Below are 14,291 nucleotides of genomic sequence, written 5' to 3' on the forward strand. Positions count from 1 at the left end.
GCCGAGCCCGGGCCAGTTAAAGAGCCGAGTTCGCTTCCGGCCCAGCTCTGCCTGCGTGGTCTGCTACCGCAGCCGCTCTGGACCGCGGCCCCCTCCGCTGTGCTGAGGTCCGCGATGGGGACTCAGTCCCTCCCCGGGGATCAGGAGGTCCCGAGGTCGGCTGGAGGCTCCGGACCCGCCCGGGGGTCCCCGCGTCGTCTTTAGGGCCTCAAGTCCGGCCGGGGGTGGGGGTGGGGGCAGAGTCCAGCCCTAAAGGCCCGGGATTTGAGTTGGGAGATCCGTCCAGCGAGAGGGGAGACCTGGCCACGGAGTTGGAATTTAGAAAACACCGAAGTCCACCTGGTCCCAAAGGAGCCGCCCTCCCCAGCAGGCCGTGGGCACATCCAGCTGTCCAGGGCCCAGGTGTTGGAATTCACCGCTGTGGCCCCCTTTCCTCCTCCCTCCCGGGGGCGTGGGAGCTGGGTACCAGGATTGGGGCTGGTGGGTCCCTGAGACTGGCTGGCCCGAGAATGGGCGGTGCCTGTAGTGTGCTCCGCTGTGCCCACTGGTCGTCCCCCTTGATTCCCCGAAAAGAGCGGGTGTCAGTCCACAGTGGCCCCTAATTCTGGGCTGTCACAGTCCTTCAGACCCAAGGACTGGGTTGGGCTTTCTGGGTGACTTTATGTTAACTGTCACAGCAGAGAAGGAAGGAGCAGGCGGAGGACCGAATGGGGGAGAAATGTGGTCTCGAGGGCACGGGAAACCGACCCAGGAATGGGTGTGGGGCGTCGCGGGGAACCTGGGGTGCCTTGGGGCTCCCGGCCGAGTCCCTCGCACACTCGCTTGAGTTGATGATGTCGCGCGGTCGGTATCCTCCAGTTGCTGGTTCCCGGTGCCCTGCGCCCCGTGGCGAGGGCTTCAAGGAGCCCAGGCCAAGGAACCAGGGCTGCTGGCCGCCCAAGAGCGGGGTTCTGAGCGGAGGGCGGAGCAGGCGGGGGACCTGAGCGCCACCTGGCGGGAGGTTTTGGTCGTCACTTCATTCCAAGCCGTGATCCCCACCCGACCGCCTCGTTTCAGGTCTTGAAGCCACTGTCGTTAGTTTCCAGAGCGCTGGCGTCCAGAAAGTGGTCCTGAGCCACTGGACGCCTGCACTAGGGGCCTTAAGCACTCCATCCTGCTGGACGCGATGGCACATGCGTGTAATCCCAGCACGAGGTGGGGGCGCCCCATCTCCCACACTCATGCCATCTCTTAGCCCCTGCAGTAAAGGGCTCCCATGGGTTCTGGAGTCCTGTCTGAAGCTGCCCCTCAGCCCACTGCTGGGGAGGGACTCCCGGGTGGCAGAGGCACTGGGCGGCAAGGATCCCCAAATCTCTGAATCCACTGCAGGCTGTAGTACTGGGCACGCAGTCCTAGGGACCAGGCAGCCAGGCTGGCAGACACGGCCCCGGACACTGGGGGTTCCCGGGATGGTGCCGTCCATCACAGGAGGGCACCTGGACACTCCCTGCTGCTCTCCGGGGCCAGGAGGCCCCAGGCGCCTGGGCTGCTGAGCTCTAGCAGGTGTGCCCCTCTGGGTGCTGTACCACGAGTCTGGGTCGTGGCCCTGGGCATGGGGCATGGAGGACCCTGCCCACCCAGCCACACAGGCTCTGGCTTCCTGTCCTCTGAGGACACAGCCTTCATGGTCGAGGACGTGACACGGTACTCGTCTCATCTGGAGTCCAGGTCTGGGCCTTCTGGAGGCCGTGGTAGGGAGCCAGGACATCAGAGAGGAACAGTACTGACCAGAAGTGCAGGCGACGTCGGGGGGAGCGGAACACGAGGATGGGGTTCACAGGGACCTCAGCAGGTGAGGCTGGTGGGGACATGGGGGGGTCTGCCATCTCCTGCCTAGGCCCCGGTTGCTGGCTCTGCTTGGCGTCCCTGCCTCGAGCCCGACGGGTGGGAAGGCTCCCTCTTAGGCCAGGGGTGGTGGGCCTCCCAGGTCAAGACCCCTGGAGTCTGGCTCCCAGCTGGACACAGGGACCTCAGGAGCATGGGGTGGGGGGCACTGCATGGTGTGGAGGCCCTGCAGGAGGCACCTGCAGCTGGTCACTGCCCTCCTGCCGGCTCCGGTGTGGACGGCCAGACCCTCCTCCCTTGAACACCTTGGCCTGGTGCTGGGGCACTGGCTCCTCCAGGGTTCCTCTGCCATCCTTCTCTGGGCATGTCCCCATGGGTCTGGGGGGGTCTTCTGACTGAACCGCCCACTCCACCCGTGAGAACACGAGTGGCCTCCACAGCTGCCCGGGTGCAGAGGCTGTGGCCGCGGTCTTGGAGTGGACTCCTCGGGCGGCAGGCCAGCTGGGCATGGAGGGTGTGGCCACACAACCTGGGTACTGCTGGCTCCCGCGGCAGCGCTGTCCCCAGCAGCAGCAGCAGCAGCACTGAGCTTTGCAGCCCTGTGAAGGACCCCGACCCGGGCGCTGACCCTGGGCGGCTGACCACACCCAGCAGGGGCTGAAAATCCTTAAACTCTTTATTCAAAAATACAAACGTGGCCGCGTACCACATGGTAAGCTGCGCTGCACAGCAGATGAAGTCGTCTTTGCACGCCCGTGTGCGCGCGTGACCGCACCCGCGGTGCGCGCGGAATGTTCGCGACCCACACGCTGGGGGAGGGGCGCTCAGCGCGCAGGCGGCGTCAGGGCGCGCACCCGGGCGCCCCGCGGCTGACCCTGGCCAGCGTCCGCGCCGGCGGCCTGGAGTTCTTGGACGAGTGTCAGTCCCTCGGGCGGTGGGGACGTGCGTGCGCCGTCAATAACCCTTGACGACCTCCGCGGTGAATAAATAAACATCATCACTCCGTACAAACGCACTCGGTGTCCACGACAGGACAGTTAGCCAACCCGGCCGCTGGGGACGCCGCGAGGGCCTCACAAGGGCTGCAGGTCGTCGTCGCCACACGCGTACTCGTACAGGTCAACGTCGCCCAGCGGGGTGGGCACCTCGAAGAAGGGCCTCTGGGCCAGCGGGGACCGCAGCGCGCTCAGCTTCTGGTCCACAGGGCTGAGCTCCCCCTCGTACCTGCAAGGAGCGGCCGGTGAGGACCGCGGGCGGGCCGCCCTCTCCCGCTCAGGGCCGCCCTCGCCGGGGCCAGGTTCGCGCCGCGCTGGAGACCGCGGGTTCCGGTCAGCACCAGGCTCCCAAGGGGTGCGCGCACGGGGCCAGGGAGCCCGGGGACGTCCAGCCCGCAGCCCGCCCGGGGCCTCGGCACAGGAGCTCCCCCAGGGTGGGAACTGGTGGCCTCGGGTCTCCCCCAAAGCCTAAGGCAGCTTGTCAGCTGGTCAGTCCCTGCGAGCTGAAGAGACGACCCCGAGGTAGCAAGACGGTTTCCAGAAAGGGGGGTGACCCGGGTCAGCACAGGTGGCTGCAAGCTGCTGACCCGCACTTCCACAGCCAAGAGGCAGCAGCCGAGCACAGCCACCTGCTCGTGGGCACCGGGCTGCGTCAGGAGGGGAGGGTGGCAGGAGACACACGTGTCACTGGCCACAGCTGCTCCACAAAGGGAAGGGACAGGGAAGTATTGGGAGCAGGGACCCGAGGGGTCAGTGACCTGGGGGACATGGGGACACACAGCCCGGGAAGCAGAGGGCCCACAGGACAGGACTGGGCCTGCGGTTTACAGGGCCGGTCTCAGGAGCGCTCCTGAGGGTGGAGGACGCAGGCTGGACACCGGCATTTGACCAGCCAGGACGACGGATTCGCTGGCGCATGGATGCCCAGCGATCACCGCCCAGAGACAGGACCCCAGCGTCCACCCCAGGCATGGAGGGGGTCTCTGCAGCGGGAGCCAGGGGACACCAGGGGACACCAGGGAGGTGGCCCCCAGGGGTTGCTGATAAGATCCCTGAAGTAAAGACCCAGCCACCATGAGCGTGTGGGGTCACTGCGTCCTGCCAATGTCAGGAGTGACCAGGGAAGTACAAGCAAAGACACACGTGGGGACGGACAGACTCCTGGGGGGCAGCTCCCTGCAGTGCTGGTGCCTCATCCAGGTGCCACTTGGTGCCCCTGGAGCCCAGCCAGGTGCCCCAGGGACTTGGACTCCACAGATGGCCCTGGACAGCCAGGAGGGCCGGGCCTTGGAGTCTCCCACACACTGAGGGGCTGAGCCAGGCCCAGGGACCGTTGCGCCAGGGGACCTCAGGCGGAGCCTCAGGCTGCAGTGGGCACCGGGGGCAGCCCATGCAGCTGGCAGAGTGGCGTCGGCTTGCCCTGCCCAGAGCGCCCCAGTGCCCCCAACGGGGTGTGCCGGAGCCTCGGGCCTCAGGAGCTCCCATGCCAAGGCCAGCTGGGCCCCAGGACCGCCAGGAGGCCAGTCACCCAGACCCGGGGACGAGCAGACGGTGAACTGGGTCCCGGTGGAAACAGCCGGTGCCCTCTGACCTGTCCACCTGCCCGCCGCAGCCCAGGGAGAGGACCCGCGGGCTGCACTGGACTCGGCCTCCCCGTCCAGTCCCCTGCCAACACGCACAGCCGCCATTCACCAAGGCCCGGCCGCAGGTGGGTGTTCCCGCTCCCGGGTGCGGCCTGATGACAGGAGTGACGGCCGGCTCGTGTCAGAGGTGACCAGGGCACCAGACCTCAGGGCGCCCCAGGGGCACGCGGCGTCAGGGCCCGGCGCCGAGGTCCGCCCCACATGTCCGACCACACAGGACGGCGGGCCCTGTCCCGTCCCACGCAGCCCGCGGCGCGGCGCTCACCCGTCGTCCCAGGGCTCCCCCGCGGCCTCCTCGGCCACCAGGATGTCGTACTCCTCCGCGGCGTACTTCTCCCAGTCGGACAGCTCGGGGCCCTCGCTGTCGCTCTCCTGCGGGAGACAGGGAGCCGTTGGGGTCGGGAGGCCCCGCGGTCAGCGGCAGCCGGGGGGGCGGCCGCCCACTCACCCGCAGCAGGGAGGCCTGCTCTTTCTGCTCGTGGCCCAGGTACTTCTCGATGTTGAAGAAGGTGTCGAAGAAGACGTTGGCCACCTTGCACTGCTTGAGGTCGCGCAGGGTGATCTTGCCTGCCGGACAGAGGGACGAGGGACGAGGGACGAGGGAGGGAGGGGCCTTTGGACACAGGCGGGGGGGGGGGGGCCGAGGGCGCAGGGGGGGGGGGCCGAGGGCGCAGGGGGGGGGCTGAGGGCGCAGGGGGGCGCTTGTGCCCCAGGCGCAGCCGGAGGACTGGCGCGGGCACCCGGCCTGCTGAGCCCCTGAGGCCCTGGGCCAGGCAGCCACCCGGACACCCCAGCCCAAGACCATCTGAGCTGTCCAGGACCCCGGGGGGCCTGCCCAGGGGGGCGGAGGCACTTCAGAGGAAGGGACAGCAGGCGCCTGCGCCGTCCTCAGAGACCTGGTCACCTCCAAAGGGTACGGGAAAAACCAGGTGGTGGTGCGGGGAGCCCTCCTCTCTCTAGGGAGCAGGGACCCCTCCTCTCTAGGGAGCAGGGGGTCCTCCTGTCTCTGGGGTGTGGGGAGCCCCCTCCTCTCTATATAAGGTGCAGGGAGCCCCCTCTCTCTCTAGGGTGCAGGGGGTCCTCCTGTCTCTAAGGTGCAGGGAGCCCCTCCTCTCCAGGCCTGGGTTTGAGGCCACCCCTCCTGCCCTGTGACCTCAGAGGACGGGGAGATGACAGGGCTGGGAGAGCTGGGCAGGACAGCTGGGCGGGACAGTGGACCTGGTGGTGTCCACACCAGGCAGGGCTGAACCCTGCACTCGAGCGCCCATCCCCAGTGATGGCACGTGCTGCCTCCTGGGACACCCTCAGTGAGGACCTGGTCCCAAGTCCACAGGGATGGGCCTTCCCATGGGCTCCTCGGGTGTCCACCCGTGCTGCAGATGAGGCCCGGTGCTGGCACCTGGCAATGGGCAGCCCACCTGGGGGTCTCCTTGCAGGCCCTCCTGCTGTCCCTCCCCGGGTCGCCCCACACGCCTCACCTTCGCTCTGCGGCTTGACCAGGTCTAGCATCTGGCACAGGCAGTCCTCGAAGGGCAGGGCCTCGATGGCCATGCTGTCCAGCCTGCGGCACTGCTCCTCGTAGAAGTACTCCAGCTCGAACATGGACAGCGCCCCGTCCCCGTCCAGGTCCATGCACCGGAACCAGTACTCGATGCTAGTGTTGGGGCCCGTCAGCGGGGCTGCCAGGGACACGCCCACCCAGGCCCAGCCTGACCAGGACGGGACACGCCCACCCAGGCCCAGCCTGACCAGGACGGGACACGCCCACCCGGCACAGGCTGACGAGGACGGGACACGCCCACCCTGCACAGGCTGACGAGGACGGGACACGCCCACCCTGCACAGGCTGACCAGGACGGGACACGCCCACCCGGCACAGGCTGACCAGGACGGGACACGCCCACCCGGCACAGGCTGACCAGGACGGGACACGCCCACCCTGCACAGGCTGACCAGGACGGGACACGCCCACCCTGCACAGGCTGACCTGGGGCCTACAGGAGCAGATGTGGGGGGGGGGGCCGCATGCGCCTCGGAATGAACCCGAGCTCCTACCTTGTTGGGGTCTTTTTGTCTTCCTCAGAGATCAGAAACCAGACAAAGTCAGCGTAGCTGATCTTTCCTTCCTTCTGGACTTTTCTACCTCTGTGTCCAGGAGGGAAGAGAGGATGGTGTCAGGGAGGGAGGGGTGGAGGAGGGAGGAGGGAGGGGTAGAGGAGGGAGGGAGATGGAGGGAGGGGTGGAGGAGGGAGGGGTGAAGGAGAGAGGAGGGAGGGGTGGAGGGTGAAGGGGGGAGTGGTGGAGGAGGGAGGGAGGGATGGAGGAGGGAGGGATGGAGGAGGGAGGGACGGAGGAGGGAGGGAGGAGGGAGGGACGGAGGAGGGAGGGGCGGAGGAGGGAGGGGCGGAGGAGGGAGGGACAGAGGAGGGAGGGGCCAAGGAGGGAGGAGCCAAGGAGGGAGGAGGGAGGGACAGAGGAGGGAGGGGCGGAGGAGGGAGGAGCCAAGGAAGGAGGGGCCAAGGAGGGAGGAGCCAAGGAGGGAGGAGGGAGGGGCCGAGGAGGGAGGAGCCAAGGAGGGAGGAGGGAGGGGCGGAGGAGGGAGGAGGGAGGGGCCAAGGAGAGAGGAGGGAGGGACAGAGGAGGGAGGGGCCAAGGAGGGAGGAGGGAGGGGCGGAGGAGGGAGGGGCGGAGCGGGAGAAGGAAGGAGTGGAGGACAGGGAAGGAAGGGCGCGTGGGGGGCTTGGGGGCGGGACATGCGGGGTCCCTCCAGCCCTAGGAAAGGTGCTGCGTGCTGCGTGCTCCCTGTGCGCACAGGAGCGGGCTCCAGGCGAGCATGAGCAGGGCCGCGGGCTCAGGGCGCCCCAGGGGACGGGGCCTCCGGCGGGGCTGAGACACTCAGCGGTGGACCACACACGGGTGCCTGAGCCAGCCCTCGGCAGGACCCCCGCCGACAGGCGGCTCCCCTCTCTGACTGCGTGATGGGGCCCCACGGGAAGCGAGGGCCACGTCGGGAAGGGCGCAGAGCACTTGCACCCGCTCCTGGAAGTCACCCACTCTGGGAGGGCAGGGAGCTGAGGGCCACCGACCTCGTCACGGCGCCCGAGAAGATCCTGTCAATCATCTTGGTGGAAATGGCTGCAAGGGAAGAGTGGGCCGTGAGCACAGCTGCGGGTCTCCGGCACCAGCACCAGCACCGGCACCGCAGCCGGTGCTTCCCGCGCTGTCCTCGAGCGCAGCCCGGTCACCGTCGCTGCCCATGGAGCCCATGCGCCGTGATGAGGAGACAAAGTCCTTCAGAGAAAACAGCACAGTGAAGCTGTCCCGAGTGCCCAGGACATGACCACACGCCGGGCAGCAGAGCACCGCCGACCCCACACACGGGAACCGCCCAGTCCTGCAGGCCGGAGGCCCTGAGGTCCAGGGTGGGCAGGGCGGGCTCCTCCCGAGGCCTCTCCCCTGGGCTGGCAGCCGCAGTCTTCTCCCTGTGTCCCCCCGGGGCGTCCCTCTGTGTGCGTCTGTGTCCTCATCTCCTCCTCTACGAGGACCCCAGTCCTGCTGGGCCAGGGCCACCCTGGGACCTCCCTGCACCCCACACAGCCCATTCTGAGGTCCTGGGTCAGGGCTGTGACCTCGGAGTTTTGGAAGGACAAAATTCACCCTTAAGAGGCATCATCTACGGGACAGAGAGCCCCAGAGTCTCCCCTGACCTCTAGGATTCACCCTGCTTGACCCAAAACACCCGACGCGGAAAGACAGGATCAACTCACGTCCTGCCCTGGTCCTGTGAAGGGGCCTCGTGGGGAAGCAGGGTCTCTGCAGAGGGACTTAGTGGAGTGGCCTGAGATGGGCCCCTCCTGGGTCAGGGGGCCCTCATGCAATGGCCGTGTCCTCCCAAGAGACAGAGGAGGGGACACAGACCCAGAGGAGGGCCCCGTGGAGATGGAGGCAGACACTGCAGTGAGGGGCCACCAGCCCAGGGCCACCTGGAGCCCAGGAGCTGGACAGGCAGGAGGTGCCCCTGGAGCCCTGGAGGGGGCTCAGCCGGGGACGGGTCTGCGTCCTCTGCCCGGGGGTTTTTGCCTGCTCCTGAGTGTGGGACCTTGGCCGGAGCCTTGGGGACTGGCGCAGCCCACAGGCGCTCTGCAGGCTAGTGGTCTCGGGAGAGGGGAAGGCCACAGAGGGGACGCCTCCCAGGCAGCTGGCCCGACGCAGCTGGAGCCCGGCCGCCATGGGCAGAGCTGGTGCTGCTGCCCTCACCTGCAGGCAGGCGCAGCCGAGGAGCGCGTGGACGACGGGCAGCGGGGGAAGGACCAAGCCCTGTGGCCACCAGGGGAGGGCAAGGCCTGCTGCAGCTCCTGCCTGCCCCACTGCAGGTAGCACACCAGTCACCAGGGTCCTGAGGACGCCCTGGAATCTGACAACAGCGTCACCCTGCTTCACGACTGCAGCCCCCGACTGTCCCCGAGCCATGAGAGGACTGGCCAGGGGCGTGGAAACAGGATGGGGGGACTCACAGGGACACTGGGCTCCGATGACTAGGAAGGGGAGGTGACCTGCACACCTGTGGGCCAGTGGTGTCCCTGAGGCTGATGACTAGGAAGGGGAGGTGACCTGCACACCTGTGGGTCAGCGGTGTCCCTGAGGCTCTGATGACTAGGAAGGGGAGGTGACCTGCACACCTGTGGGTCAGCGGTGTCCCTGAGGCTCTGATCACTAGGAAGGGGAGGTGACCTGCACACCTGTGGGCCAGTGGTGTCCCTGAGGCTCTGATCACTAGGAAGGGGAGGTGACCCTGCACACCTGTGGGTCAGTGGTGTCCCTGAGGCTGATGACTAGGAAGGGGAGGTGACCTGCACACCTGTGGGTCAGTGGTGTCCCTGAGGCTGATGACTAGGAAGGGGAGGTGACCCTGCACACCTGTGGGCCAGTGGTGTCCCTGAGGCTCTGATCACTAGGAAGGGGAGGTGACCTGCACACCTGTGGGTCAGTGGTGTCCCTGAGGCTGATGACTAGGAAGGGGAGGTGACCTGCACACCTGTGGGTCAGTGGTGTCCCTGACGCTCTGATCACTAGGAAGGGGAGGTGACCTGCACACCTGTGGGTCAGTGGTGTCCCTGAGGCTGATGACTAGGAAGGGGAGGTGACCTGCACACCTGTGGGTCAGTGGTGTCCCTGAGGCTCTGATGACTAGGAAGGGGAGGTGACCTGCACACCTGTGGGTCAGTGGTGTCCCTGATCACTAGGAAGGGGAGGTGACCCTGCACACGTGCGGGTCAGCTGCGTCCTCTTGAAGTTCTGATTACTGGGAGGGGGAGTAGCCCCGGTGACCGTCTGCGGCAGCCTGAGGGAGAGGGCACTGTCCACAGGCGCTTGTGGAGCTGGGACACCAACGTCAGGGAGCAAGGGGCAGCGGAAAGTGAAGCAACAGGGCAGGGCCTCAGAGACAGCGTCCCCTGCTGGACCCACGTCTCCTGGTTTGGAGGCGACCCCGGGTGAGCTAGCGCCTGTGTGAACCTCTATCCTAGATAACAGGGTCCACCTGAGGAGCAGGACTCCTCAGGGTGGGCAGGAGACCCCGGTGACCACTGGAGAGCAGGTATCCTGGCCTGGGCAGCCACAGGAGCTCAAGGAGGGGCGGCTGGAGGGGCAGCTGGGGACAGCACCCAGGCCGGCTCTGCCTGGGAACCCGACCTGAGGTTCCTCAGAGACCAACCACGGGACAGGGCAGGCTCCAGCAGTGACCAGGATGCAGGATGCGTGGCCAGTGAGCTGGGTCAGAGGTCTGGCCACTAGGAACAGGGGTGAAGGGCTGGGGCCACTGGGGATGGACCAGAGACACTGACGCCCGAGCAGCCTGGGGACAGGGGCTTTGAGGACAGGGGACAGGGACGGGGAGGGCAGGGCTGAAGGCTGAGGATGCCCCACTCCACCTCATCGTGCAGCGTGGCCCTCCTACACAGGGACCACGTGTCCCAGACACCACCTCAGTGACAGAGGCAGTGTCCTGGGTCAGGACAGCAGGCAAGGAGCACGCAGGCAGGGGGAGGCCAGGAGGGCAGGGCCAGGGTGGACGCCAGGCTCCCTGAGCCGTGTGCGGTGTCACCTGGGCCTGCACAGTGCCCTGCCCCAAGTCCTGCAGCCAGGCTCACCGTGGTCATTGTGTCGGGCCAGGTCCTGCGCGTCGATGAGGAGGTCGTGGTCTGTGTCCAGCTCCCAAAACTTGCAGTAGATGACGTAGAAGTGCTCGTAGGAGAAGTACTCCGTCAGCTGGTTGATGTCCGCCTCCTCCTCCAGCAGGGCCACGTTCTGCAAAGGACCAGGAAGTGGCTGAGCAGGGTCCTGAGGGGAGGAGCCTGCACGGGTGGGAGGGGCCTCCCGAAGATGGAGCAGTGGGTGGGAGGGGCCTCCTGAAGATGGAGCAGCGGGTGGGAGGGGCCTCCTGAAGATGGAACAGTGAGTGGGAGGGGCCTCCCGAAGATGAGGAGGGTGGGAGTGGCCTCCCGAAGATGGAGCAGCGGGTGCGAGGGGCCTCCTGAAGGAGGAACAGCGGGTGGGTGGGGCCTCCTGAAGGAGGAGCAGCGGGTGGGAGTGGCCTCCTGAAGATGGAGCAGCGGGTGGGAGGGGCCTCCTGAAGATGGAGCAGTGAGTGGGAGGGGCCTCCTGAAGAAGGAGGAGTGGGAGGGAGGGGCCTCCTGAAGATGGAGCAGTGAGTGGGAGGGGCCTCCTGAAGGAGGAGTGGGAGGGTGGGGCCTCCTGAAGAAGGAGCAGTGAGTGGGAGGGGCCTCCTGAAGAAGGAGGAGTGGGAGGGAGGGGCCTCCTGAAGATGGAGCAGTGAGTGGGAGGGGCCTCCTGAAGGAGGAGTGGGAGGGTGGGGCATCCTTAAGAAGGAGCAGCGGGTGGGAGGGGCCTCCTGATGATGTTGGATGGGTGGGAGGGGCCTCCTGAAGGAGGAGCAGCGGGTGGGAGGGGCCTCCTGAAGGAGGAGCAGCGGGTGGGTGGGGCCTCCTGAAGGAGGAGCAGCGGGTGGGAGGGGCCTCCTGAAGGAGGAGCAGCGGGTGGGTGGGGCCTCCTGAAGGAGGAGCAGCGGGTGGGAGGGGCCTCCTGAAGGAGGAGCGGCGGGTGGGAGGGGCCTCCTGAAGATGGAGCAGCGGGTGGGAGGGGCCTCCTGAAGGTGGAGAAATGGGTTGGTAGAGCTCGTGAAAAGGGGCCCGGAGCCTCTTGTGTCTAGGGGACGGGCTCTGCTCTGAGGAAGGGGCGGCTTCAGAGAGAGGGCAGCTTCCTCAGGGGTGAGTGGAGGAAGTCTGCAGGGAGGCCAAGGCGCAGGGCAGGCACACATGTCGGGCCATGCCGAGGACAGGCTGGCCATGCTGGAGACTCTGTGTCCCCTGATGGGACTTGGTGCTTGGTGGCCTGAGGGTCCTCTGTGCCGGGGCCCGCACCCGGGTCCTCCAGCAGAGGAAGGAGCCCACCTCCCCGGGCGCACCTGCAGGAAGGTGCTCCTCCGGAGCTCCGTGCAGGTGATCCTCCCAGTCCAGGACCTGTTGACGGTGTAGAATATCCTCTGGATGACCTGCGGGAGGAGGACCCTCAGCACAGCACCGGCGGGTCAGGAGGGGGCCTGCGCAGGGCTCCAGCCACCAGCAGAGGGCGCCCGCCCCCACAAGTCAGGCGGGGCCTTTCAGAACCACAGGGGCCCAGCTGCCTAAGGGCAGAGCCTTGCTGTGCTGGGGCTGCCCTGGGGGACGCAGCAGGGCAGGGCTGTGCTGGACAGGGACGGAGTGCTGCCCGGGCTGCAGGGAGGGATGAGGAGGGCTCTGCAGGCCCAGGGCTGCGTCTGAGCTCTCAGGGCAGGAGGTGAGCTGGGGGCCAGGGCGGGACGGCAGAGGCTGAGGACAGTGCCAGGTGAGCCTGGGGTGAGAACCTGCGGAGACTTCCACAAACAGCCCGGCACCATGCGGAGGCACACGCGGTGGCCGCGACCTCCTCCCACGTGGCACAGCCAGCCTGACCTGCGGACGGGGCTAGCTCTGCCCCAGGGCAGGGGCGGCCGCAGCTGATCCCAGGACGCGCCCCCTGCTCACCCCCGCCCTGGCGCTGCGACGTCTCACGCCCCGAGCCGCAGGCTGCCTCTGGAAATCCGGCCCCTCTGCTCATGGGCAGTGCAGACCCACAGCCCCGTGAGTGGGCAGCAGGGTCAACTGAGCCCACCAGATGCAAGGAGGGCAGCGCTCCAAGGAGTCCACTCTGCCCCACCCACGACCCCCCCGGGGCAGACATGTCCCTGCCACCCATGGCCCCGGGACAGGAGACCTCACCACGTCCCTGAGCCCTGCCGGACACATGAGCACTGTCACCACCCAGAAGCCCGAGGCCAGCGGACGCTGCATTCAGGTGCTCCAGTGTCATGAGGCCACGTGCTGTCCCTCAGGGGTGGCAGCGCCGGTGCCTGGCCCACAAGCTCGTGATTGATATGTCTGACTCTGACTCGGTGGCGGTCGCAGCAGGGGCGGGGCGAAAGCCTGCGGGAGCCCTGGTCACCCCGCAGCTGCTCTCCCAACACTGGCCCGGCGAGGGGGGCTCTGGCGCTGGGACTCACCGTGGTGATGTAGCGGGAGTGGAACTCGGACGCCTCCTTCAGGAAGGACAGGCCAGGGTGCGTGTTCACCACGTCCTGCAGGCACAGGGACAGAATGAAGGCCGAGCCACCCAAGCCAGTGCGGTGCGGGTCGCCCTGCCAGACTCGGCCGAGCCACGCCAGGGCCGTGGGAGAGGCTGCAGGTCCACCCAGGCAGCCTGGCACCGCCTCTCACGACCCCGCGGGCTGCGGGGAGCACTCCACCTGTGGACCCCACCGGCTCAGCCACTCCCCACGAGGCCCCTCAGTGCCCCGCCCTCCACGGGTGAGAAGAGCCGGGCAGCCACGCCCAGGGAGCCAGCCCAGCAAGGAAAAGGGCCCCAGCAGCGGAGAGGAGCCCCAGGGGACCAACTGACCCTGCCCCGGCCCCCAGGCCCCAGGGACCCCAGGCCCAAGTCAGCAGTCCGCACCCACACGGAAGGCTCTGCAGCTGGGGATTCGTGGGGCAGCACGGGGCGGGGCCCAGGCCTGTGTGGGAGGAGCCCCAGGTGAGCGGCCTCCCCTGACCCCCAGGCCACACAGCCGAGGGGACCCATATGCGCAGTCCGCACCACACGGAAGGCCCTGCAGCGGGGGTTCTGGGGGGTTCCTGGGGCAGCGGGGGGCGGGGCCCAGGCCTGTGTGGGAGGAGCCCCAGGTGAGCAGCCCCGCCCCCTGCACTCCCAGGACAGCAGCCCACGGGACCCACATGCGCAGCGCTGGGGGTTCCTGGGGCAGCGGGGGGCGGGGCCCAGGCCTGTGCGGGAGGAGCCCCAGGTGAGCAGTCCCACCCCCTGCACTCCCCTGACTACAGCCCACCGGACCCACATGCGCAGTCCACACTGCGGCTGGGGGGTCCTGGGGCAGCGGGGGGCGGGGCCCAGGCCTGTGCGGGAGGAGCCCCAGGTGAGCAGTCCCACCCCCTGCACTCCCCTGACTACAGCCCACCGGACCCACATGCGCAGTCCACACTGCGGCTGGGGGGTCCTGGGGCAGCGGGGGGCGGGGCCCAGGCCTGTGCGGGAGGAGCCCCAGGTGAGCAGCCACGCCCCCTGCACTCCCCTGACTACAGCCCACCGGACCCACATGCACAGTCCACACTGCGGCTGGGGGGTCCTGGGGCAGCGGGGGGCGGGGCCCAGGCCTGTGTGGGAGGAGCCCCAGGTGAGCAGCCCCGCCCCCTGCACTCCCAGGACAGCAGCCCACGGGACCCAC

At 67.9% G+C, this 14,291-nt stretch overlaps 1 protein-coding gene and 1 long non-coding RNA gene across 3 annotated transcripts in view; one reads left to right on the forward strand and one right to left on the reverse strand.

Annotated features, from left to right (window-relative positions):
* Nucleotides 1-28: 28 nt before the first annotated feature.
* On the forward strand, nt 29-2,816 carry LOC139703214 (uncharacterized). The gene is made up of 2 exons (XR_011705591.1): nt 29-107; nt 1,369-2,816. It is a non-coding gene; the product is annotated as an uncharacterized lncRNA (long non-coding RNA).
* LOC114082137 (serine/threonine-protein phosphatase 2A regulatory subunit B'' subunit beta) overlaps nt 2,483-14,291 on the reverse strand; it is a 38,885-nt gene continuing 27,076 nt past the window's right edge. For both annotated transcript variants that reach the window (XM_071606176.1, XM_071606177.1), the window contains exons 5-13: nt 13,059-13,133; nt 11,946-12,032; nt 10,612-10,768; nt 7,549-7,597; nt 6,518-6,607; nt 5,941-6,116; nt 4,911-5,029; nt 4,728-4,834; nt 2,483-3,048 (exon numbers count right to left, since the gene is read on the reverse strand). In XM_071606176.1, the coding sequence (XP_071462277.1) occupies nt 2,898-3,048; nt 4,728-4,834; nt 4,911-5,029; nt 5,941-6,116; nt 6,518-6,607; nt 7,549-7,597; nt 10,612-10,768; nt 11,946-12,032; nt 13,059-13,133 (1,011 nt within the window). In that variant the 3' untranslated portion in view covers nt 2,483-2,897. The remainder of the gene's footprint in view (nt 3,049-4,727; nt 4,835-4,910; nt 5,030-5,940; nt 6,117-6,517; nt 6,608-7,548; nt 7,598-10,611; nt 10,769-11,945; nt 12,033-13,058; nt 13,134-14,291) is intronic.

Source organism: Marmota flaviventris, chromosome X (genome assembly GCF_047511675.1).
Source record: "Marmota flaviventris isolate mMarFla1 chromosome X, mMarFla1.hap1, whole genome shotgun sequence".
NCBI lineage: Eukaryota > Metazoa > Chordata > Mammalia > Rodentia > Sciuridae > Marmota > Marmota flaviventris.